Below are 26,788 nucleotides of genomic sequence, written 5' to 3' on the forward strand. Positions count from 1 at the left end.
TGGCTTCCCATGCTTGCTGCTAACTTGACTCATTCAAATGCCACCAAAAGCAAGGCAGAGAGCTGTTTCATTTTCAGATGTTAAGGGCGGCAATGTAACCTGTGGGGAGCAGGGGTGTTACATCAGTGCACCTCTCTTTTCTTCCCTCTAACATAGATTTTTGTCAAAGTCTGTCACAGCAAAAATATTGCTGTAACAAAACCAAGTAACAACTATTCAGCGCACTTTCCCACACTGTAATGATTAAAATAAGAATTTCAAGATTATTTAATTAACCTGAATAGCTATTAATAATTGTGCAAAGATGTAACTGGATGTTTGCAGTATTTACAATAGATAACACATACATATTTGTGCATGCTCCTATATAAAGTGCATATATCATGTTTTATTTATGGGTCCCTATCAGCAAAAATTAATTTGAAAAGCTTTAATAGACATTACATTAATATACAGTAGTTTCCTAAATAGCCTCATAGCTAGACAAATACTTTGCCTAATGCCATTTCATTTTCTGCCAGCTGCATGTGATTTGCTTTTGATCTGGCACACACTTCGTTATACATTATTAAACAGCCAATCAGCTTGCCCCCGGAGTTAGCATCGTGCCCCCTGCTTATTTTTTAACAAATTTCCTCTTTTCTTTTGTACCAAAGTGATTAATCATTTCAGCTAACAGCACACTGTTTATGATCTGAGTCAGTGACTTCAGACCATCTTAATCTCCTGTTAGGCAGGTTTTAATATGCTGGGAATTTACTTACAAGCTTTTATTTATAGCACAGTATGCTCTCAATTTTGTACAACAACAAAAACAAAACTTGCAAATAGCACTTGATTTCTGCTTTTAATGCTTCTGATGAACTTCTATGGAAGAGAAAAGCACAACCAAACCGTGAAACAGCAACTAAAAAGGCAGCATGATAAATGCTTATTTTTCAAAACCATCTAGGTTTTTATCCAGTTGTCTAGAGAGAACCTGTTGCCTTCCAATTTCTCTCTGCAGTCAGATCATTTCTGGTCTGGGTTATTCTGTACCCTCTGGTTGTCTGCAACAGTGCTTTTAGATGACTAACTTATTAAAGCGTGATCCTCTGGGGCTTCTAAAGTCCTTATTTGCAGCATCCTTATTTGCAGCATGGTTGGCAGAGAAGCAGCTTTGATTTTTCTGTTAATATTACAAATATATCCAGCTAACTTTAAGATCTATGCTGAAATGGCTGACCTCGTTTCTATGTTATAATAGCAGTTCAAAAGACTCTTTTATTAAGCCAAGTGCCTAACCATTATTGTTTTTTATTGTGCTGTAGTTTTGTATAATATTAAGGGAAATGATTTGAGGGAAGAGATAAAACACCAAATGGATTTAGTTATCAAAAACTTTATGGTATTTTAGGTTGCTGCTGGAGTAGTCTGAATGGATATTTTGGGATGATTTTTATTTTTTTCTAAGCAAAAACTGTATATCCATTGCAATGCTCTCCATCATTTGGGCAGTGTCAGGCTGAAGATGTAAGTCTGTTTAAAAAAATGCTGAACAAGGTAGAGACAAGGTGGCTACAGAGCCTGGTTAGGATGAAACAGAAATGAGGGTAGAGGGACGGGGTCTGCTATGCTGCTTTCCCAGGGCTGGAGGGGGTGCAAGGAGGGCACAGTAACAAAGGCAGCACACAGATTTTCAAATTTGTGGTCAATGAAACCAGGAAGCCAACTCGGAGCTGCTCTGGGCAGCAAGGAGGCTGTCCCAACAGTGAGCTCCTTCTGGTTGTCTCGGGTGTAGAAGAAAAAAGTAAAATCCCACTGGTCACTTCCCCACTACTGTGTTTGCTTTTGTCTTTGTTGCATGTTATAACTTGAATTTTTTTTTCATCCTCAGTCATCTCTTTTCATATTTGTTCCTTTATTCTAAATCCACACTGAGCATCCTGCCTTGGCTTCCAAGCTTGTCTGTCACTTTGCTGCAGTTGGGATATCAGTGGCTTGCACTGATATGTGCTTACTCTTGTTCTCGAGCTGTTTCCAAAGGCAGATTATCATTATGGACTCTAGGGCTGCATTCTTCAGTTATCTTCTTCTAAACATTGCCAACTAAACAGTTTGGGGGGCAATCATTATCTCATCGTACTATTACTTATTTCTGTTTTTTCTTGTTGAAAAATTTCCTATTTATCACTCCTCAACAACAAGCTTTCATCTCTTATTGCTTTCGTCATAAAAAAGTTCATGTCCCATTTCTGTCAACTGAATGGAATCCCTCTGCAATCAGTGGGGAGAGAGGCATCTCCAGAGGACAATTTGTCCCAGCCTCTCTCCCATGACGCAGGGAGATTAAATTCATAATGCAGGTTAGATACCTATCAACAAATAACTACAACAAGGCAAGATAAATTTCATCTCATCACCTAACACGAATGCAGTAGAAAACATCTTATTTTAAATGCTCTCATTTACTTTACATTTTGGTGAATCTATATAATTTACCATGTTACATTTAAAACGAGGAACTTGCTAGTGACTTCACTTTTAGAAATTTAATAGAAATCTATCAACTAGTGTAGAGCCAGCGAGATGAGTAATAAATGTTACAAGAACTGCTTTAGGCATTGCATATTAATAACTGTGGAAGGACTGACTTGCAGCGGCTTGGTTCTATGATCAGCAACAAGATAATTAGTAAAATTATCCTGCAAATTCATTATCTTGATTCCTTCCACTTGTGCATTTTATTCATTACACGCCAAAATGAGGAGCTTTGCCTCCAGACAGATAATCAGAATGTAAGTGGCAGACGCAAAAGGTCTGAACTTTCTTCAAATATGCTTTGGTAGATGTGACCTTAAATAGTCTCCGTGATACTGAGGAATTTACAATCATTATTCCAAACAGAAGAAACTCTGTAATTTCACAGAGAAATGCGGTTGTGCATTTTATAGATTTTCTCATGCCTTATCTCTATTTAAGGATAAATAACTTAAACATTTGATAGCTCTGGTACATGTTGGTTGGTTTCTGGCTTAGTCCAAATTCCCTGTAGTGCTGTGCATCACTCTCCACGCTCCTTGTCCTCCCACCTTCCAGATCTGAGACCCAGCTGAACCATACCATGACTCTTTCCATTCCATGAAACCAGGTGGTTTTTGTGCTGTTGTTTGTTTGTTTCTTTTCAGCTGAAACTGTGGTGTAGGAAACTTGCTTGTGTTGATGCATGCAGGGCTATACAGGTAGGACACAGACACATGAGGTTAGAAGTACCTCTTAGCCACCACCATTTTAGATGGAGTCAGATGGACCAGCAGAACTTTGTTGAAAAATATATTTAATTCTACAGATACTTATAGGACGCTTCACATTTTAAATCTTCCAGGAAGTTCATGTATCCCTTCTGCTAAGAGCTAATGCAAAGAGTTTGGCTGTCAATAAAGATTTCACCAGCCCCTTCTGTGTCTGTTTTGGTGAAGGTGCTCAAGCTGGCTGCCTGCATGCTGAACTCCGGGTCAGATGCCTGCTCCCACAGGAGCCAGCGAGCAGGAGCAGGTGACACCATGGAGGTGGTTCACAGCAGGAGCCAGACTTGTTGCACACCAGAGACACAGTGCAGTGCTTGGCTGGGATGACCCTGCAGCCATCTGGATCCAGAAACAGCCACAGAGCAGATGTGAGATAGGGAGGAATGGCTAGGATGGAAGGGTGTATAACCAGCTATGTTCTCCCTTTTACCCCTACTGGCTTCAGCATTTAATTGCCATTATCCTTGCCTTGCAGAATGTTCTATTTTAATATAGTTTAGCACATTTTAGTTGTAGGATTCTTAAAGTGCTTTTATTTTGGGATATGATCTCCTTAAAAATGCATTTGCCTAGATAACAATACTTTAAAATCCTTACCTTGTTTTTTTTAAAGACACCTGTGTTTTTACTTGTAAGACCTGATTTTATCATTACTGTAGAAAAACTCATGCTTAGGATAACACATAGCCTTAAAATTTGAGTAAGAGCTGTATCTTTTGTGGAAAAGTTGGGGACATGCACATGATAAAGGAACATATAATTATGGTTTCACCATACTTAGATACCTCTTACTGGCCCCAAATTCTGCATGGTTTCTAGGAGGTGCTCTGCAATGATAACCAATCCTATGGCTCTTGGCCATATGAAGGATCTTTTGGCACTTGAATAGACACAAAAAAACGCATCATGGACCAGCCCACTTCAGTATATGTTGAGCTTGCCAGTACTTGCATACATTATTTAGCTGGCATGGCTTTTTCGGTGCCATATGACTTTTGAATTAGCTTTTGCCAAGTGAAGTGTTTGAGAAGGGACATTCTCAAGCTCGGCTCACAGCCTTGTGTGTCTGCAAAGCTGCTGCAGCGAGAAACAGTGCCAAGGGCTACATGAGTGCCTAAAGCACAGGCGGTCGTGGGCTGGCTCAGTCCTTCCCCAGTGTCATGGGTTCAAGAAATGGGACACTGAAACCAAAGACTGCAAGTCTGTGTTTTAGCTGAGAACTCTTTCCACCTGTCCATCCAATCTGCATATTTTTTACTGGGAAAAAGGGACAGAGACAGGCATAAGAATGCAGATTCCCACTGAATTGTTTTAAATCAGAACTCACTAAAAGTACCAATAAAAATAAAAAGAGAGAAGAGAAAGAAAGGAAGAAAAAAAAATCCATGAATCCATGAAAGCTTAAATGATAAGATGTAGAAAGGTACATAAACAACTGAAGCAATAACTGATACAGAGCATCTTTTTGCAGAAGGGACTGCATGATGATTTGGGGAATCTGCCTATGTATAATTTATGAACTCCTTATGGCTGTTTTTTACTCTGTAATGCTTTATACTCCATGTGCTATGAAGACAAGGAAAATAAGTTAATGCCTGTCCATGAAAAGGTCAATAGCTATCAGCACCTGTATAGATCTTAACCAAGGAAAACAAAAGGTTAAGGGTGTTTTTTTTTTTTGTTTTTGTTTTTGTTTGTTTGTTTGTTTGTTTTTCTGCCCCTCCATGGGGGTCTAGATTTGGACAGCAGAAAATCCCAGACAAGAGAAAAAAGATATCAGATACTAATCCTGAGTCTTAAAAAAATCACAGAGCCTAAGCGACTCCTGTGAGACCCCAGGGGCCTAGAAGACAAAGGCAGCTTGTTTAGGAGGAGACAGCCTAGGGGCAGCTCTCTGAGCGGGGAAACACCAAGGAGGATGAAAGACGCTGTTGCCCAGGAGGGAGGGAAGAGGGAAAGCCAGGCTGAGCTTGGAAGATAGGGTGGAAATGTCATGTACAGAAGCAAGGCAGCTGAGGGGTGACAGAAAAAAATAAAAAAATAAAAAAATAAAAAAGCGATGGGGAAATTTAAGCAAGGCAAAGCATGCAGATCCTTTATTGCTTTCCCTAGAGATGTACACTGCATCTTTGGCTAAAGGGTAAAAAAAAATAATAAAATAAAAAGTTTAAAAAAATGTTTTGGAACAACTGTAGGACCTGCATGTCTGTCTGCAATGGTGGTCACATATGCCAGAAAACATGACATATAAGACTAATGTTGGTAGCCTGCTCTGGCTCAGGGAAGCTTGACCACACGTTGGCCCTCGTGGGCTGAAACGCAGCAGGCTGCAGACTCTTCATCCACTTAGGAAAGGTCTAAAGAGCCTGGATATTGAGCTCATACCTCTTTTTCCCAGGGGGAAAAAAAAAAAATCTTCAGGCCTCATCTTTCTTGCGCTGTGAGGCTGCTGCAGCTTTCAGCTTCCGCATCTGACGAACGAGAGAGAGAACTAGCTGCCACGGCAGCAACTATATTTAGCAGTCTTTTCTGCTATTGATGCATATATACCTGGTTCCTATTGACTATAATGAGAATTATTCTGACAAACCACAAGGAGAATAGGCCTTTTAGGATTCAGTTCATACTAACAAAACGTCTAAGGAAAATTACCCTCTTTTTGTCCATGCTAAATTATTCCAGCTTTTCATTAATACTCATTAAGTTTCTAAGGGTTGGCATTTTTAGCAAAAAAAATAGTTTTCACTGACAGAAAAAAGCCACCCAGATAAATGAAGAAAATGTTTACTCGATTTAATAGGCATAATTTTCTCTTTTGGTGCTCAATTCAACATCAGGATCTGAAGTCAACAAAGGTTGGATCAGGGTCTACAATTTTTTTAATTGGCTCTTCTCGTTTACACTGGAATATGTTGAAAACTCAGGGTTATAATGAACCATTACATATGCGTACGTGCAATGCTAGGAAAATTAATAATGTCTTGTATTTGCTCGATATTTGTTCAGCATTCATGAGTAAATAACAAATAACTTGATAAGATTCATGAGAAAAAGCCTGTGGAAAACCCACACAGCTGGAAAGAAACTTTTTTACTGCATGAAGCCCACTTGCTCTCCCACCAAGTTATTGTTATTGTTCTGAATAACTTCTTTTCCCCAAGGGTAAAGTGACAGGTCTGCAATTTCTATATAAAATTGCATGTTTTTAACTGAGGTTTATATATAAGCCCTTTTATGTTTCAGTGTCTTTAAGTGTAGTCAATATTATTGTAAGGGATATGTATTTTTAATTAAATTAATTCTGTTGGTAAAAATGAAGCTTTCAGAAACTGTCAGAAGTGTGATGGTTTATCACCATCTTCATTATAGCCTGTACAATGGTACTGTCTGGAAGACTGAGTCCAGAACACCGTTATTTAGAGTGATATCAGTAATTTCTGCGTGAAATAATTGGGTCTTTTCCAAGTACTTCAGTTTTGAAGCACACCTGACAGCATTTTGCTCAATAATCTTCTAAACCTAAAGTAACCCTAAGAATTACACAATGCACCATGCACAGTAAATGGCATTTAGCACTGACCATAAAGGACACATGCTATGGCATCTTGGTTGATCAAAACTTGATTGGCATTCAGTCAGTCTCTCCTAAAATAATTTATGGACTTTGAGCATTTTGAATTATGTAGACTGTACATTCTTCTCTTTCCTTCAAAAATGGTTTTTACTGCTCACATTTTCAAAGCAAACAACTCAAACCCAACCCAACCAATCAACCAAAAACAAACAAACAAACAAACAAACAAACCGAACTACTATGTCCCAAGCATAACAAACTACAAAAGCAAAAAGATGCCAAAATATATGGAATTAAAACTGTTTAAGATTTCCAATCAAAAGTTTTACAGCATAGCTAGCACTGTATTCTCCAGGGTTTTTGAGTTTCTGTACAAGGCAGAAGGAAGCCTAACACATTGCATGGAAAAGCTGGACCACACCTATCCTAACATACCAAGGGGCCACATACCTGAACATTGGCTCACAATCATCCACATTATTAAATTATTGACACCAATAAGTTGTGACCTGGGCCAGCTCTTGCAGACAAAATCCATGCATGCCTGGGAGCCATTCCGCACAGGCATCTTGGGTGAAGCCACTCTGCTTTGTGGCTGTAAGAGAGTTTAGTTCCTTGGACATGAGCCATGCTATACTGATTGGCCTCAGGGCAAGAGAATGGTTATTAGTCCATTTTATTTATTAGTATAGACATTGCAATGGAATATTCTTGAAAGTGATTTAATTTCCTTTTAGCAGGCTCCTCTTTTCTCCCATAATTTCCTTAATTGGTCTTTCTGCCAAGTGAAGCTAACTTTTAGCTCATGTGTTGCTCCTAAATATGATTAAATAAGATTAACAAGATAATATTTGTCTTGGCTCACAAATGAGGGAAATTACCTCTCTGAGACATAAACAGAGAGCTCACACTTCCTGGGTCAGACCAAAATGGGAGTGCTCCCACCGATCGTCTTCAGTTGTGGAAAATCAGGCACCACACAGAAATTTCTTAGATATAAGAGCACGTCTACTGAAAATATTAGCACAGGAGACAGGAAAAGGCACATGGCCAAAATACACGTGTAACAACAACCACTGAAATCCACAAGCGAAGCTAATACAAGTTTTCAGAGATGTATCTTAATATGGGGCCATCAGTAAGTCTGCCACCCTGTGGGCTCGCAAACTGCTGGGCAAACCAGGGCTGCATCCTTACACGTGGAGGACAGTGGGGCAGCCACTGTGTCGCTCTGCAACCACAACTGCGGCGTACATTCCAGAACATGCACACACTGCAGGAAGACCTCTGTCTGTCCTTCCCCTACTCTACAGCCATAACCGGCAACATGGTGAGGAAAACAGGAACATTAGACTGGGTGGAAAGTACACCATATAAAAGCAACTTGCTGCATTATCTCTAATGATCCAGCTTCCATAATGCCCAGTTTAAAGCAGGAGGAAAGCAAATGTCAAGAAATTCAGAAATGTATAGGGGAGAATACACATCGAAGAAGAAAGCCTCTGGAGGGTGGTTCCTCTCAGCACATTGGAGGATGCTCCCATCTCAAGTCACGCTGCCTTTGTGGTATCACTTCATTTTAAGTGAATCTTGAAATGGGGGTAGAAAGTAGGTTGTTTTCTAAAGCTGACAGCTGAAGGCACCAAACATCAGGCTCATAGCAGTGTGAATATCTGTGATTACCCAAATTTTATTCTTCTTTCATTAGGACTGATAGTGCAGATCCTTTCTGGTATTAATATGCATAATTCTGTTGGCCTCAGAGGAGCTGTGGCAGGGAGAGACAAAATGAGGATCTATCTGGCCTTTTGCCATTAATAACAAGGAATCATTTATCTGTATTGGAACAAGATGGTGATTGTGCCTCTTTTCCAGCTTTGTGGAACACTCTAAAGAGAGGAAAAAATTAGAAAGTATTTTACTGTATTATTTTTGTATTGCAGAGAGGCTGGATAATTCATTCTGGATTCTCTCTCTCCTTGTCAAATAACAGGGTGTACACACTCACTACAAAACAGCAATTTGGAAAATTAATTCCACCACATTAGCATGGTAGTGTTTCACCATCTCTTTTATAATGGCCTGCCTCTTCCTAATACAAATCCATCACACATCAAATACTTATGCTCTAAAAAGAATACGTGTCTCTTTCCTCTACACCACTCTATTCAATTCAAAACAGGTCATATTTTGCTGTGCATGAAACTGTCAGTGCCTCACTACATGAATGGCTAATGTCACAGAAAGTGCCTCCATGTCCCATCAGGACCCAGAAGACTGAAGCAGAGGTTACCTTTGAGTGGCATTTATTGTAAGTCTTATTCCCACCGTAAGGGTTGCTAGCTTGATCTCCTATTTCCACTGAACTATTTATAGTTTTTGCCTTTTTAAAGTGATATTTTTCATTGACACCGAGATTCATTAAGTTCAAGGTTTAAATACACAGCATACAACAAACTACGCACAATACCATGTACTACAAACCTCAGACTGCTTTGACACGTTGGTTTCAGCAATGACAGTGAACACAGCAGAAATCCAAGTGTGGCAATTCAGGGGGTCTGCTGACATACAACTAATTAACAGTTGGCTGACATTAGCACAGCTAGTATTGTGTTGTAGAGCCATTTTATATGCTCAGGGCCAGGGAAGAGACATGCCTGGGTCTGATGAATGGGCTGCGAATCTTTATTGACAAGTGAAAGCCACAATGTGGGCAAAAAAGAGGATGTGCCATACATGGTGCCCAAACCAGAAGCAGTTTCTGCTCAGACAGGCTGGTGACAACTAACAGATAACCTAGAGAGAGACTCCAGTGATCTGAGAAAGCCAGTCTGGGGCAACCTCCAAGGAATAAAAGCTGTGAAAAGTGAGGAGTCTCCCCACAGCCTTTTGGATGGAGAAAGAGGTAATAAAGAGACCCTGTAGAGGACAGGCAGAAAAAGGCCAAGGCGCCTCATGCAGATGGTGCACCCGGAAAGCTGCCAAGGTTTGATGAGTCAGAGGGATGATGGTGTACAAAGGTATGCCTACTCTGTAGTCATTACCGCTTACGTGGACAAAGCCAAAATATCTTCACCTAGCTCTGGTATGATTGCTAATTTTGCTACTGCAGCACAAGGTACCATAGGACTGCAGATTCTCACTGAGAAGCTGGATGAGCTCCAGGCAGAGAGTTTGATGAAGCTCCACAGTGCTGTCATCCACACCACCAGAGGTACCCAGGCTGGCAGGCTGGAGGAAAGCTGACCTAGGTAAATTGCTGCAAACAGCAACTGCTGTAGAAAAAGTATTGAACAAAAGAGCTGGATGTCATGGTGTGGTAAAAAGAACAATGTTCTTGGAGGTTGAATTAGATGGGTTAACTTTGGCTTAATGTTTCTGGGTTTTAGTGCCCTCGTTGAAATGGCACATTTTCTAAATACTCTTCAGTACGATTTTTCATTTATTTGAGCAAGAAATACAAAAAGAAGGATATTGAAGAAATGCAGTTAATGGTATACTTCTGCCAAAATTGTGCTTGAATTGCTCTGAAATTTAGGATACAGAAAGCAAAGCAGTGTTGTGAAAGTTCTTCTGAAAGATTACAGTGAAAATGAATGATATTTTATGCCTCTGATACATTTTTAATGCAATTTTATCACTTTGGAGTACTTCTGTACTCTATGAGACAGAAAAAGAAAGGTAGTGTCAGCAAATTGGGGCTTCTTCTAGGTTTTCATACCTTCCCTCTCCTCCACTGCCTCTCTTTTGCCTGAAGTTGCTGGTTTCCCCTGCAACATCCCCCTGGGCTCAGACGCAAAAGCCAATCTGAATTTCCCCATCAAGGTGCCATGCTGAGGGTGGTCTCCCCACCTTCCTCCCAGAGCTGCCCAGCAGCCTCCTTCCAGCAGTGAGACTGCAATAAACCACGCTGGTTGCACAGAGGAAGCTCTTGATCTGCGCGCCTGTACTCGTGCAGTGCGGCAAAGTGGGTCCTGTTCCACCTGTGGGCTTTTCCCTCTGCGTTGGAAAGCAAGGCGAGTGGTTAGAAATACATGGCTGATTACCGTATTTGTGTTCTGTAATTCTTCACATGTCCGACTCCACCAGGAGCTTAACTGAAGCCGGTGGGATCTTACAGTCATTAACATTTACAAGGCAGCAGTTCACAGTTGTTGAACTAACAACCTACCCCTAAGAAACTGATTTTTCTCCCCTCTAAGTATTGACATGTGCTCCGCTGACTGTGATGCTTATTCACAGTGACAGTGTGTTTGGTAGGATTTCATGTTTTCACAGGATTTGTCTTGTGCAGACAGTTTCTAATTTACCTCTGCTCTTGTTTTAATTCAATCAGCTGACGGAGTGCAGCTGATCTCATGGCACATATGGCTGTTCAGGTTTGAAAAAACCCTGAATATTTGATGGGTTGATCCTTAATGCTTTCTGCTAAAGAATTAGCAAGGCTGCTAATGAGCCAAGGGATCCCAAGTGGGGAAAAGGAAAAATACAGAATTAGATGCTGTTTTCATTCAGTTTTTTTACATTGCTCAAATAAGGAGTCCTGTGTTTTACATACTCTGACTAGTTTTACAAGGTAGAGAAATTCAAGCAAATTACTCACTGCAGCCATCACATTTAAAATGCTGTATTTTCATAAGTGGCTGTTCTGTGGCTAGGGGGAGTCACAGCCTATTTGTAAGGGCACCTGAGGGCACTTGACCCTGCACAGAAGGCTCTCAGCACCAAGCAGTTATCCTTCTCTGGCATGTTTGCAGCTGCAGTCTCAGTCACTGCACTTCTTCCCTAGCTTATTTTTCTCTCTTTCCTGAAAACAAAACAACAACAACAAAAAAACCACTTATCTGTCCTCCATCTCACAACCCATCCTGCCTTGCCACTGCTCCTCACTGTCTCAAAGGAATGGCTTCTTCTGCGTTGACTGGTTATGTTTGGTTTCCCTGCAGTCCTTGCTTTGCACTCCTGTTGCTCTGGGAAGCTCCATCAGCTTCCTGCTGGTTCTGCCTCCTGCAGCCAAATGGTGTTTGCAGGCCAAGCACTCCACACTACATCCGTCTCTCCCCAGTTCAATGACACCTCTCATGTCAACCCAAAAAAACAGAGGGAATTCAGAAGACCCAGAGCTCAGATTGCATGTGGGTTTCCTTTCAACAAAGCCACCGCAGCTCTAGGAAATCACAGCTAAGACTGGAAGATCAATCTCAAATCACTTATCTTACAAACCCTGAATCGCCTACACCCAACACATTCCCTTTCTCCTTAAATCCATTGCAAATACACTCTGAATGTATATCTGAGCATATCAGATATTGGTTTCAACAGTTAACTTAGTGGAGAGGCAGGATCCTTGCTGTTCCCATTTTTTTTTGCATGTAATACAGCAAAATAAACATTTACTCCAAACCCCATCAGTAATAACAGAATATACAGTTTCGCACACTAATAAAAGCAAATAGAAATCAGCCAAAATTATGAATCTCACTTAGCAAGCCTCTGTTCCAGCAGAGACAGGGAATAGATCGGGTTTGGAGATGTCTCAGCAATTCAGGCAGCAAATGCTCAGGGCACAGTGGAATTAAGGATATTTGAGTAGTATAACTCGTATTTTCCGCTTCAAAGTTTTCTACTATGTCCTCCACCTACAATGCAAAAGCTTACAAGGAATTGCTTTTTATAGCTACAGTCAAGTAACGCATCTTTTCTCTCTCAATTTGACATTACATCTGCAACTTGGTTTTACTGCAGTTATTTACTTCGAAGTCTCTCCTTAGAAGTCTCTCTATCCTTGACGTACATGCCTGCAGCTGGACAGAGAAGTCACTACACTTTGAAGAAGTTGCTCTGAATTAGTGCACGGGGTGAGATTAGGTTCAGGATTCCTGCAGTGATTATAAACTCAGCGGGAGTCCTTACAACAGCTCCAATCTCGACAGGGTTACTGTCTTGTTAATCAACCTCCTTCAGGACTCGAAGCGATTCTGCGCCTCAGTTCTTGGGGGCTTTCTTTGGAAGCCGCCGTTTTGTGCAGAATGATCTGTCAATTTACAAAGTCTACAGAGCTCTGATACGTGCAGTAAAAACACACCAGAAAATGCTAGACTTATGTCGTGGCACCCTGCGTTGCACAAGACAGCACAAAAACTATACGTTCCCATCACAGTTAGTGCAAGATAAGATCTGGTGATTTTCAGGTTATGCCTAAAGTGACTTGGAAGCCCATGTCCAGACGTTACTCTGGCTGTACCCTGGCACCTGTGGGTGGGTGACAGGGTTTGTGCACAAACCTCACACACCAGGGAAAGGGAACCTGGGGAAGCAGCTGGAGCAGGTGTGATTTACTCCTTCTACTGCCCTTCATCTTCACTGGGACCTTCAGCATGACCCAGGGCTTGCTGTGGAAGTGTCTATCCCTTGGAAAATCTGACATGCCGGGAATGCAGTATCTAGGCAGGGTGGATGTTTTCTGCTTTGTGTTGTCAGAGACCACTATAGATGGGTTCCTTAAAAAAGATACATTTTTAAGCATCTTCCTTTTTCTGATGTTCTATAAAGTAGCAGACGAAGGGGAAAGTGGCCCTTCCTATAATAAATACATTTAAGCATGCCAGTGAAGAGGCATTTCTGAGGGAAACACAAGGAGGGTTGCAGCTCCCTTGGATTTTCATCATTCTGCCTCTGGACACCTTTATGGGAACTGCCTATATTCTGTCCTAGCAGAAGTAAACCTTAGCTTTATTATGTGACTAGCACCTCCAACAAAGCCATGGAAATGACTTTCCTTGTTTCTGAAAACCAGAAAATCCATGTTGAAAGTGGATGGATCTGTTCAGCACAAGAAGAAGGCTTGGAGTACAGTATCTGGAAAAGTCTGGATGCCACTAATTTATGAAGTGAGTAGCTATGGCACATTATTAACCTCTCTGCACTGTCAATAACAACAACCCCTGCTGATACTGATTTGTATTGTGAGATTACCTAAGAACAGATTTTGTACTATACAAGTCCTTGACTCAGGCAGCTCACTTTTCAAGACAAAAGAGAGCAGGTGAATACATCTGGCCTGACTGGGCTGTGCAAGGGACATGTGAGACAGCAATGTTCAAGCACGAGAAACAGAGGTATACCCCTGACCTCACCACTGGTTTTCCACAGTCCCTGTAACAAAGAAAGCTCTTAAGAGGGGATCTGAAAGTAGGCATGGAGGTAATTGGGAAAGTGTTTAAGGCTCTTCCCTGATCTGATGGGAAGTATGGCAGAAATTAATTCATGTAAAACTTAGCACACTGCTGGGTGACAGAAGCTGGCATTAATGGGTGTGCTAACGTGGTAGCTAACATGTCAGCACTGATCGGTAGACTTGAAACCTTAAAAGTGGAAACAAATATCTCTACTGGATGTGACAGAGAAGGAGATGATGGTGATGAGATGCAAAGACAAATGTGATATGGGCAAAACATATGCCTGACAAATCCGTTGGCTTTCTACGATGGAGTTACAGTAGTAATGGAGAAGAGACGAGCAACTGACATCATCTACCTAGACTTGTGCAAAGCATTTGACACTGTCCTGCATGACAACCTTGTCTCTAAATTGGAGAGACGTGGATCTGATGGATACTCAGTGTGTAAGGAATTGTCTGGATGATGGCACTCAAAGAGTTGCTGTCAATAGCTCAATATCCAGATGGAGATCGGTAGTGAGTGGTGTTCCTCTGGGACTCGTATTGGGACTGGCACTGTATAACATCCTTGTCGGTGATGTGGACAGTGGGACTGAGTGCACCCTCAGCAAGTTTGCTGATGACACCAAGCTGTGTGGTGTGGTCTGAAAGATGCCCTCCAGAGGGACCTAGACAGGCTTGAGAGGTGGGACTGTATGAATCTCACAGAGTTCAACAAGGCCAAATGCAAAGTCCTGCACCTGGGTCAGGACAATCCCATGCACAAGTACAACCTGGGTGTCCCTGTCCAGGGCAGGGAGGTTGGAACTGGGTGATCTTTAAGGCCCCTTCCAACCCAAAACATTCTGTGATTCTATGATTCTATGACATCAAGCTAGGAAAATTATCCATGCAGCAGTGGGAGTGGACATGGGTAACATTACTTTTGTTGAGAGAATTTAGACCAGAATTATACATTTGTGAATAAAGAGCTTCAGTTGGAAATGCCAGAGAGTAGCAGTCTGCAAGATTTACACTTAGTCTCAGACAAATCATTGCAAGGGAAGTTCAGAATAGAAGGAGATATCCATGCTACAGACTTGGAGGATGGGCAGATTGGAGAGGCTATACACAATGACTGAGTAATCATGTGAGAACAGGAACTGGAGGATGAAAATGGTGCACTCTGCATTTTAGCCATGTTAAGCCTCAGCAGATACGGAGATATTGATGTGAAGTGTGTCTTTTGAGCTCTAAGTACGCTTAAACTGCCTACTGCCACCTTCTCTGTGAGGAGCCAGACTCCCAGGTTTGAAAACCCCGTGTATCACTTGGTGTGCTTTAAGGTATTCTGAACCTGAGTTTTCAGAATGTTAACTTAGAAAGCAGATGGTAAAGGTAAAAAATGCTGGAGGACCCAGGAACTTGTTGCTCTGGATGACACAGGGCAAAGTGGCCTGCAAAGCATCTTGGCAGTCCTTGGAGGGAAGAGTTATTCTGCCCAGCTCCTCACCCAGGCAGCCTGGTGGGTATTTTTGTCCTTAAACTGCCTTCTCCAGAGAGATACAGGATTGCATCCAGCACTATGATCTGTTCAGATGTGAAAAAGAGGTCTTGGCAATACTTCTTGTAGTGGGTTGATTTATTCAGTTTTTAACCAAAGTGAAAGAATTTGTGAATAAATCCTCATGAAGAAAAGGGTCCTATTCATCCAAGAACATGCTGCATGTTTTATCATGGAGCTTCATAAAAATATTTCTTGAGGAATGTGCCCAAGAGTCGAAGAAGATAGACAGCACCAACTTGAAGACGTACCTTACAATCCTGAATGCACTTTGCACCTTATGAAACTGTGCAAGACTAGGGCCTCTTATATAGCCACTTTCCTACTCATGGCAGGAACCATGTCGTTTCTCCATTTTTTTTTTTTTTTTTCTACTTGAACAGTTCACACTTATAAGGAGGAAGACTGGCTTCTTTCACTGCTCTTTTTTAAAGTCCTGCATAAAAAGGGGCGAATGATCCTTACACCACATCATATACTCAGTGCATCATGAAAAATGGAAAAAGCTCTCACGAATTATACTGTCTGCTACTAATTTGTAACAAAACAAGAGGGACTGAGGCTAAGGCTTGTTGAATATGCAGTTCAGTCCTACAAAAGCCTACCTTGTAAATGCTAGCTAACTGAAAGCTCTGCCAGTGAAGTCATAAGCAATCCATCATAATCACCCTTCGATAAACTCTTTGTCCAGTTTAAGAATTAAAAGCTGTATTTAACATATTCATGGAGAATGGAGAAATGCCTTTAGAAACAGCAGTCTTAATGCACTGTTAATCTCTAAACCAAATATTTATAGCCCTGTAGTTTATAAACAATTTGAAATATTTGGGTAGGAGTTGTCCAAGCTGTGGATGCACAGACAATAATAGGGAGGTTTTGACATTCCTTCTACCTGGTTTGGTGTTTTACTGACTCTTATATCTGATATATAAGCATTTCAAATTATTGAATTATCAGTGTAGAAAGAGAACTGAAAAGAACAGGAGTTAAAATTATAAAAATTGTTTACTGTTTATTAGTTTGTCTGCCTCAGAAAATAATCAATATCAAAGTTGATTCAAGCTCAGATCTGTCTGAGTGTGTATTAATTTGCTCCAGGAAAATAAACTAGAAATTACTAGGATAAAAGAAATAATAATGAAATATGGAAATAACTGCAGATTTTGCACATTGTCATTATATAATGGACATAATGGACATAATGACATTACATAATGGATTCTAATTAAATCCAGGTGGAAAATGACCTTCCTAGACCTCCCTTCAAAATTAAGATTTTTGACAGTCATGATTAATGGAAACATGCACTTTGCATGGTTTGTAAACCTGAAACATCGTTGTACATTTCAGTTTATAATTTATCCCATTATCTGCTTCTGCATGCATGAAGGTCAGCCACACTGGCACAAAGTAGCAGCGAAATCCAGAGGCTCTGGAAGGTTGCTAACACATATTTTCAATTATTATTATTGTTATTATTTTTATTGGTAAATATTTTTGCCTACTTGTTCCTTAGAAAGATCACAATCTAGAAGCATAATATTTTTAACAGCAGTAATTGCAATATTCTTGTTCTCTTGTCTTTTTAGAGTAAACAAAATGGTACTAGATAGAGAATATTTTTTTTAAGAATTCCTACCCGCAATATTTCTTCAATGCAGCTGTTATCTCCTGTTCCACTGTCCTGTAAACAAAATGAGAAAATTGTTTGTTTGTGTTTTAAAAAGAAATAACAAATAGCAGGTTTGAGGACACGCTTGTCACATGAAATATATTCAAAACTCTATTACAGTTTCGAAATGAGGCCAAGTCTTTCCAGCCTCTGCAAAGTTGCACTGCTGAAAATTCTCAAATTATTCCCCATCATCACCACAGGAAGATGTAATGTTTGCAATGTTTACATATGGCTGGCACATACTTGTATAAATTCATAGGATTTTGTTTATGCTACTTTTGTGCGTGGTTCATGCTGTTTCAGATATACTGCCTGTAAGTAGGCATAAGCAAAATGGTTAGTGCCTGTTCATAGATCCAATATGTGCCTTTATTTATATTAAATATATAACATCTGTCTGTATCCTTTGTGCAGGAAAGACTCTGCAGTAATACCGCCTGTGTGAAGTCTGACGATATATAGGGAACGGGCAGCAGTGATGCTGAGAGGAGAACTGCAGGGGAGACACAGGAGACACAGGAGACACAGGCTGCCACACCAAGTACTGGGCAGGAAGCATGGCCTTTGTGAGAATGCTACAATTCCCTAAAATGCTGTTTGTTTTTGTTTTCCTTTTGCAGAAGAGAACTAACTCAGGAGACAGAAGACTGGAGTTTGAGGCCTTTTCATCTGTGTGTGTATGGAAACAAAGTCAGCATGATTAATTATTGTCCCCAAAGAGCTTGGAGAGAGGTGAGCTTCGTCTTCACCTCTTATTTTCAAAAAACACCTGGAGGTTCTGATTTTTGAGATGCCTGTCACCAAATATCGAAGGAATTTGATTTTCTAATGTCCTGAGTTTTTGAATCATAGAAATCATTAAGGCTGGAAGAGACCTTCAAGATCATTTGGTCCAACCACCATCCTATTACCAATATCACCCACTAAACTATGTCCTTGTCACCTGGAAACCATACTTCTGTGCCATATCTGTATTTAGGTACTCAAAAACTCATGAGGGATTTTCAAAAATGGGTGCCTTTGTGTCTACCAGACCCAAATGATACAATCAGCCAGTCCAGGCAAGTTGTGTTCCTGAATGTCATCACTGCCACTCCCCAGCTTGAGCTGTGTCACCAAGGAGGTCTGAATTCACAGCCTCCCATAGCCTAGCACCTGTAACCAAGGTCAGAAGTACCACAGCCATGCATATGCAAGGGAACAATTTATGTTTCATAATTTTTTGTGGCTGTTATTTCACGCCAATTCATAAAAAGTTATAAGGTCTTTATTGTCAGCATTCTAGCTGATCTGTGCTGAGTATGGCCCTTGATTGTTAGACAAATGAATTGCGTTAACTCTTGGTGTAATACATCCTTTCAGTTTTACAGTCACTGGGAGTTACAGCACTGATTTCAAAGGGAAAGGAGCTAAGCGTACTACAAAGTCAGTCTGTGGAGAATTACTCATGTCCTGTGTACCGGTGCTAAAGAGCAGCTGCAGTCCTATTCAGATAGGCCTGTTCTCATCACACCAGCGTCTCCACAAGCTGCACAATACTGTGCCCCACCTTCCCTGCCACTGGGGTAGGAGACCAAACAAAATAGTTCATGTTGTCAATGAAGATAATAAGACGGACAGAAACATGCATATAGAAACTGCACAACAGTCTCTAGATATTTAAGAATTTTAGAAATTGTATTAGCTACTTTTTATTTGTCTCTTCTGTGTGGTTTTCCCTCTATTTTCTGCTTTTCCTTCCAAAGCCTGGCATGTATTCTTGTGGAGATCAGTGGTGAGTGGTGTCCCTCAAGCATCCATATTGGGACTGGTAACGTTTAATATCTTCATTAATGACATAGATGGTGCAATAAAGTGCACTCAGCAGGTTTGTGGATGACACCAAGTTGAGTTGTGCAGTTGACACCATAGAAGGAAGGGTTGCCATGACAGAAGGAAGGGCATGTAGTGATAGGACAAGGGGCAATGGTTTTACATTGAAAGAAGGCAGATTATGATTAGATAGTAGGAAGAAATTCTTTACTCAGAAGGTGGTGAGGCACTGGAACAGGTTGTCCGGATAAGCTGTGGATTCCCCATACTTAAAAGTGTTTAAAGTCAGGTTAAATGGAGCCTTGGGCAGTCTGATTTATTAAGAGATGTCCCTTCCCATGGCAGAGGGGTTGGAACAAGATGAACTTTAAGGTCCCTTCCAACCCAAACCATTCAGCTGATCTATTCTATGAGCCCATTAACTACAACAGGGTGCGTAAATTCCTCATCCTCTGTGCTGTGCTTACAGAGCAATGAATCTGCTGCCCAACACAAAGTTCACTATTCTCCTCCATTGCCATCCTATACAAGGAGGCATGAGATGACATATCACATTATGCTGTACAAAATAATGACACTGATGCTAAAATAAAGCCTTATATATATATATATATATATATACTTTTCAAGGCAAAGTTACTGAAGGTAAATTTGGCAACAGACTATTTCAGAGTAGGTTTAGAAACAAAATTCTGTTTCAAAATTAAATATTCCTCCTAGAAGTGATATTGATATTCCTCCTCAGCAAATCAAATCTCTGGGCAGAGACTAAAAAAACTTTTCACTTCTCTCTCTTAGTGTGATCACAGTGACTTTCAAAAGGCAAAAACAAACAAAAAAAAACAAAACAAAACAAACAAACAAGCAAACAAAAAATTGGAAATGCAAAGCCAAAGATATTATGAAAAAAATAGAGTAATATTTGGAAAAAAATAAAAACAAATTATTTCTATACCATCCTCTTTGTTCTTCATCTTTGAATGCCAAACATAAATTTCTGAATTTATTTTTGCCTTGAATCCTGATCTGCTTGCAAATATCTTGCATTACTGTTGATATGAAAGTTTCTAGAGTAAGGGTGGAGAAGTTAGAGTCCCAGTTTTACACACAACAGGCAAAGTCTATTTCATGTGGCTGGCAGCCATAATGTTTTTTCTTTGTGTTATTGTATAATACAATGTAGAGTATTGTGGGACCTAGGACAAGTCTGAAAGGTGTCTGAGATGAGTTTGGAAAAGATTCCTCATTCTCACTCTTAAAGCTTCTATTCTCCACTACATCTCTACTTACACTACAGGGGAACCATCACTGCCTGTGAATCTGATGAGCTGAATATAACTTTATGACTGTATTTTAGCTACAAAAAATATATATTTTTTTTTAACTACAAAAAATAAAAATTAAATCTAGTAAATCTTGAAATCTGAATTAAAATAAGAGATTGCATTACCTGTGGGCACCAAATAGCACAGAGCTCGTGCTATTTGCATGAGCAGACCTGCCTGATCCATACAATGTTGTGTTGGGGCTGGCTGCACAATGCAGCACCTGCAAAAAGATGATGTCAAAGTGCCTGCAATCTGCACAGGCAGTCGTTCCACCCTCTTTATAGTGAACATGCCACAGAACACTTGTGCAATAAATGTTTGAATAATTTTAAAAACAGCTTTTGAGGCTGCTGTTCCCTAAATGCTGAACTGCTACCCTGGATTCATCCTGACACTGATGAACCCAGCTTGTTTGCATTTTAAGATCTTTCGTAAGAAACTTGCCTCACTGGCCCTCCAATGAACCATGTTGGAGAAAATAACGGTGAAATATCGGTGACCCCTGGGGAACTGTCAGGGGAAGCGGACTCGAGCCTCTTCTCCCTGCGACGCTGCTGTGCCCATTGCCTTTGCATCTCAACCAGTGTGGGCAGGGGATCAGTAGGTGAGCGCACGCACGTGCGGTGGTGCATCGTCAGGCAGGAGGCTGCGAGGAGCTGCTGCCAAGAAGCATGGCAGTGGCTGCTGGAGAAACAGCCGGGAGCATCGCGCTGCTGATAACGCACGGAGCTAATTACCATGCAAAGCACAGAGAACCGTAAGAAACAAGACTGACTAAAGGCTACAGCAAATCCTTGAGAAACAGGATGTCATTTCACACACACACACACAAAAAAGGCTACATCTGTACAAATTTTATTTCAGAGCATTACTTTATTTTTTCTTCCTTTACCAACAGATTTCACATGCAGGTATATAAAGAAACTCCTCAGAAAGGAATTACCTGTCTCTGATTCCCTCCTTTCAAATATTTGCATTAAGAAAGAAAGAGAAATCTTTTGCCAGAATCTGTTTTCATTTTAGCCTAGGAGATTTCTGTGGTACAAGCCTTTGGTGTTATTTCTATTTGTGCTCTTTGCTCTTACAAAGCCTCTGGGAGTTAACTGAATTTAGTATCCAACACAAATTAGGCATGATTAAGATCTCTGGGAGGCTGAGGTGCACACTCAGCAGCCTCACTGCTCTATTCATGACCCAGGCTTGCTGTGTCATATTGGGTTGCTGTTCACCTCCTGCCACCATTGGCCACCATGTGCCTAGGTCTGCTGCCCAAAGTGAGGTTTCAGGCAGGAAATGTTGGCATAAGTCAAAGATTGGGGAAAAAAGAAAAAAAAAAAAAAAAGGAAAAGGAAAAATAAAAATAACCCACATGGGTGGACCTTGATCTGAAAGCACATCAGAAATGTTTCTTGGCCAGGCAGGACCATAACAGTATGGAGATACACACACATGCATAAGCATATGTAACATTTTGTGTGTAATCGTACAGAATAATTTCACAAATTGTAAAATAAACAATATGGGAAAGATAAGTACAAGGAGATCCAGGAGACATCAGTACAAGGAAACAGCTGTGTGCTTAAAAAACAAAAAACAAACAACAACAACAAAAAATATTCATTCCCTTTATGTAATGACAGTCCCAAATCTTAAGTTTTTCTGGCAGTCATTTCTCTGGAAGTGCTGCATCCAGATGTGTGTGCTTCATTCCTTGCATCATACAGATGTGCTTTTCCCAAACTTTATTTTTGTTATACTACTTTTGTGGGGTAAAGCTGGTAGGTGCTTTCCTTATCTTTTTACTTGCTCATAAGTGTAGTCTCTGCCTGTTGGGTTGTGGAGAACTGTTGCCCTCCCCAAAATTTCCCTTCAATCATTTCTCTGAAGAGATCTCAACACCTTCAATTTATGGTGTAAAATTATGACTTTTAGCAGGGAGATGTGCTTGAGACCTGAGAGCTGACTTTTGGGGCATTTGTGGAAAAACAGCCAGGATGTAAATTAATTTATGAAAAATTAATTTGCACATGCCCCGTAAAGTTTTGTAGACATTTAAGGTTTAACTTGCTGTTGATTTCCTTATATATGGTAGATCTTTAAAAGACTCTTTATGGGATAGCTGCACTAAACCCATGATTCTCTGGAGACATGCAGGACTTTTGACCTCAGGAAATGTGGGCTAGTTAAAACATTAGATTGGGACCTGATACAAACTCACTTTTTTCTCCTTCAGGAAATGCCCACTTTTTGGAATATATATATTTTTTTTTTTTCTGAATTGGGGGTCAGAAACTGAGATGTAGACTTTGTCCCACTGGCGTTGTTAATTTTATTTTAATGTCCCATTACAAAATATTAACAGTGTGACATTGCATTCAGAATGAAATTTTAGAAAGTGTGCTTCAGTCCAGCTGAGAAATTAGAGTTTGTACTAATTGAAACATTTTAGTATCAAATTTAAATAAATGTAATTAAAAATTAAAGATAAGATACAGCTCCAAAAAGTCATTAAAACAAAATATTGAAATATTTCACTCTGGTAATTTTCGACTTTAAAAGATGTTTTCTTCAGAAAAAAATTAAAATAAGATGCATACATAGACATGCAGACACTTTTCAGCGCTGACAAATGGACAGGGTGAATATGGGAAATGACTAAGTACACAAAACCTCTGACCAGATCAGAGTTTGAAATGGCCTCTTTTTTCTCAGTAACTGGGACTGGACCTTCACGGGTGAAGTGCTTCCCCATCAGCAGCGATTCCCTCTACTTTAAGGGTGTCAGGGAGCTGGGGCACACTGCTGTCCCCTCATGCCCCTCACTGGCCTTGGTAATGCTGCCCATCTCCTGCAGTTCAATGGCCAAGGGTCCTCGTAGCTCACCAAGTGTGCAAGCAAGCAGGACTGAGCAGTGCACGGTTATGCCAAGAAAAGAGAAATGAAAAGACTGCTGAGGAAGCTGGATTTTCTGTTGTTCCTGGTTTTTGAAAGCTTTGCTTTGCAATCACGCTGTTCCTTTCTACTGATTTAGAGTGCCAGTGGCCACAGACTTGATAGAGTATTCTCCTGTGCTCCACACTGCTGTGATAGGAGCTGTTTCACTTTTACTACAAAGAATTGCTGCTATTTCCTTAGACACTGAGATGTGCAGGAGAGAGATGGGGATGAACGGCTGAATTCTGCTCAAGCTCTGTGTCAGAAAGTGTTGCACTAATTAAAGTTATTAAAGCTATCTAATTTACAGTGACTGTTAATAAACTGTTGCCCTTAATATGCTCATTCTCTTTTTGAAACAGTCTTCATATTTATAATGGGGATTATTTTTCCTACCATGGGATCTTGCAACATTGCTCTTGCTTCAAAAGGGAAGAGGAGAAAGGTTAACAAAGATTTTATTCCATGAAAAGAAAAGAGGAATAAAGAGCAAGCGATGAAAGCCATTTGCTTAAATGGAAGTATCCATGTATATTAATTGGGGGTCTCGCTGTAACTGGTATGTCATCATGCCTCAGTCTTGTACCAGGAACTGGGAGATATTCCACCTAATCGAGAAGATGAATCAAAAATATCCACAAAGAGAGAGAAATGTAGAATAGACAATTAGAATAGACTTGTCATGCACCCTAGAAAGGAGAAGCTAATTGGCCAAGAGTGTGTTTGATTCACAGTTAGCAACACTCGCTCAGAACAGGCTGCTCAGCAGCTCACCCACAACTGGGGCAGGACAGCAGCTTCTGGAGACCAGAATCTCTGAGAAAGGAGACTGCAGAGGAGTTAATGAAGCCACAATCCAGAATATCACCAGCCTTAGGCTGTGCTAGCCCTACATGCAGACCTGAGGAGCCAATGGCCAAGGATGTCCAGGCCAGTGTCTAGGTGAAAATGGATTTACTGTGGTTATAGAAGAAAAGGCACTCACTGGATTATATTTTTATTTTTTAAATAAGAGAAATGTAGGAACTGAACTAAGTATGGAAATCCCAGGGTCAGAAAGTGAGGTGATGCTGAGGGGCCACAGTCTGGATTGCTGCTGGGGGCTTCTCTTGAACTTAGGCAACTAGTTTAGATGGGATTTATAAGTGGTAGTTCTAGCCACAAGTGGAGAGGTTAGGGTAGGATTCTTCACACTGATGAGATGGTCTGAGTTCAAGTTCACATCACAAAAAATCAAGAGACTGAAAGGACAAGAACCCTTCTGAAACCTCTTCACCCTCCCCACCCCTGAGGGCCATCAAACAATCAATTACTGGAGCTGCACTGGTAAGATTTCATCTAATAAAAGATGCTTGGGAGCCTCAAATGAAACCTACTGGCAGATTGGTGGAACAATTTTACAGGCTTTCACAATATATTCATAAAAAAAGAAAAAAAAAACTAAACACATCAGAATTACACTGTGATCCAGCAACAATAAAAGGGAGCTGTAATGGAGAAGAACTGCATTGTTCTATTAATAAAATATAAAGGTTTTATTGTTATTGGGAAAGATTGATTGTATCAAATCAATACCATGTCACAGTATATTAATGTTTTTCTTCACTAATGAAAAAATAGGGGCTGATGTGATTACACTTTCTTCCTTCTCATCTGAAGAATATATTGGGATGATAGTAATGAAGATTGCAACTTGCAGTTTTAATCCTTTCTACATGCTCAGTCCTGGGAGGTGCTGAGCAAGTGACCTGAAGCAGTTGGCATTCAGCAAAATGCTGTCGACAACCCCTTGCATGGATTCCACAGACCCCCTTCCCATCCAAAAAAATAAAAAGAGCCAGCGGGGTCCTCTGGAAATACCTTCAGCTTATTACATTTTCTACATCACTATATGCATACTCTAAGTGTATTAACTGACTAGTTGTTTGACACAGCTGTCTATCTGTTGGAAAATGTCTATTATGGACCCCAGAGTGATCGGGGTTTGCAGCAGGTAAGGTTTTTTTTGCAAATATAAGGGCTTCTCCCCTTAGCCCATGCGGTGCTTCCACAGCAGCCCCAAGGAGCCTGCCCTGTGTGTGATAGAGATCAGTTTGGCTCCCCATTAGATGCCCATCCTCCCTGCTATACGGATGGCCAATTAGTGTCAACTGGAATGCACTATTTTTAGTGATGTGGCCACTTGTCCACTAGGACCTGGACTGAGATCAATAGATTGCATTTAGTGTATTGTCTGTGTTCATCTGGGGAGACTATATAACATCTGTAAAGCAGCAACAGTTGGAAGAACAAGTATTGTGGAAATGTTAATCTTTTTGTGACATTTTAATATGAATATACCATCATCTAGCATAATATTCAATAAATTAAATGGATTATTATGCCAAGAGATCCTTTAAAATGTTAATTAACAATAAATCAATAAAAACTATTCAACATGAAAATCAATTACATCCCTGTTTACATTATTTAACTCCAAACATTTCTGTTTTGTGTGCTTGTAATTAGCAAGCTATAAAAGATGCCATAAATAGGCGCATAATGAGAGGAACTGTTTATAAATGATAATTGGTATTCATTCCCACTGAGCTAAAGGTTATGTGATTACAAACTATCATGCAGAAAGGGTTAATCCTCTTACATATATATGGATTTACAGTACAGAGCTCTGCAGAAATCTCTCCCACAAAAGACCCCTGATAGAAGAAAGCCCCAGATGAGGGTTTGCTGGGAAGAGCAACATCTATCAGGTTTGTTAAAGCCTGTTTACATATGACTAGAAATGGCTCATGGAGAAAAACTTATCCTTTGGGTGGTAGTGGTGGGGATAAGAAGCAGAATCTGACATGAGGAGTTCAATATTGATAAAACATCATTATGTGAACAATGCCTGTTCTAAGTCAAAAGGATAGAGATTAACATTGAAATGCTATTAAAAATCTGGGTGAGCATCTGCTTAATAAAACTGAGGACAGAACAAAGGAAACAAGGGTGTTTTCTGACAAGGTGGGGAACAAAGGTGATGCTTCACCCACTGCCTTAGTCCAAGCTTAGGGCCAGGAAAGGTCTGGCTTTCACTGAGGGCTAAAATAAGATTACAGAATCTTCAAGAGGCAACACAGAGTCCAAAACACTGAGCAGCAGCCTGTATCTCCAGAAGGTAACATCAGACTTTAGCTCATGATCAACTGCTACACTGAGAGAAAAGGTTTGTTTCCATTTATGCCTATTGCTGAAAACTGCCTTTTCAGTTTTGGAGACTGAGACCCTGATCTAGTCGAACAGGTAAAAGCCTCTATGGCCAGGAGACCAGAGTAACTTCTGTCTTTCTACCAAAGCTTTTTGCTAGCCCAAGGATGTCACTGACATCTGAGAAGCAGACAGTTTTGGCTTTGACACTGTCTCCTTCCCAGAAAAAAAAAAAAAAAAAAAAAAAAAAAAAAAAAAAAAAA

General features: G+C 40.4%; 1 protein-coding gene across 1 annotated transcript in view; it reads right to left on the bottom strand.

Moving 5' to 3' along the window:
* The window catches only part of AFF3 (AF4/FMR2 family member 3), a 291,962-nt gene that overhangs the window by 168,621 nt on the left and 96,553 nt on the right, over positions 1–26,788 (bottom strand). The window contains exon 4 of the mRNA XM_035315957.1: positions 17,227–17,271. Within this exon, the coding sequence (XP_035171848.1) occupies positions 17,227–17,271 (45 nt within the window). The remainder of the gene's footprint in view (positions 1–17,226; positions 17,272–26,788) is intronic.

The sequence above is a fragment of the Oxyura jamaicensis genome, chromosome 1 (assembly GCF_011077185.1).
Source record: "Oxyura jamaicensis isolate SHBP4307 breed ruddy duck chromosome 1, BPBGC_Ojam_1.0, whole genome shotgun sequence".
NCBI classification, from domain to species: domain Eukaryota; kingdom Metazoa; phylum Chordata; class Aves; order Anseriformes; family Anatidae; genus Oxyura; species Oxyura jamaicensis.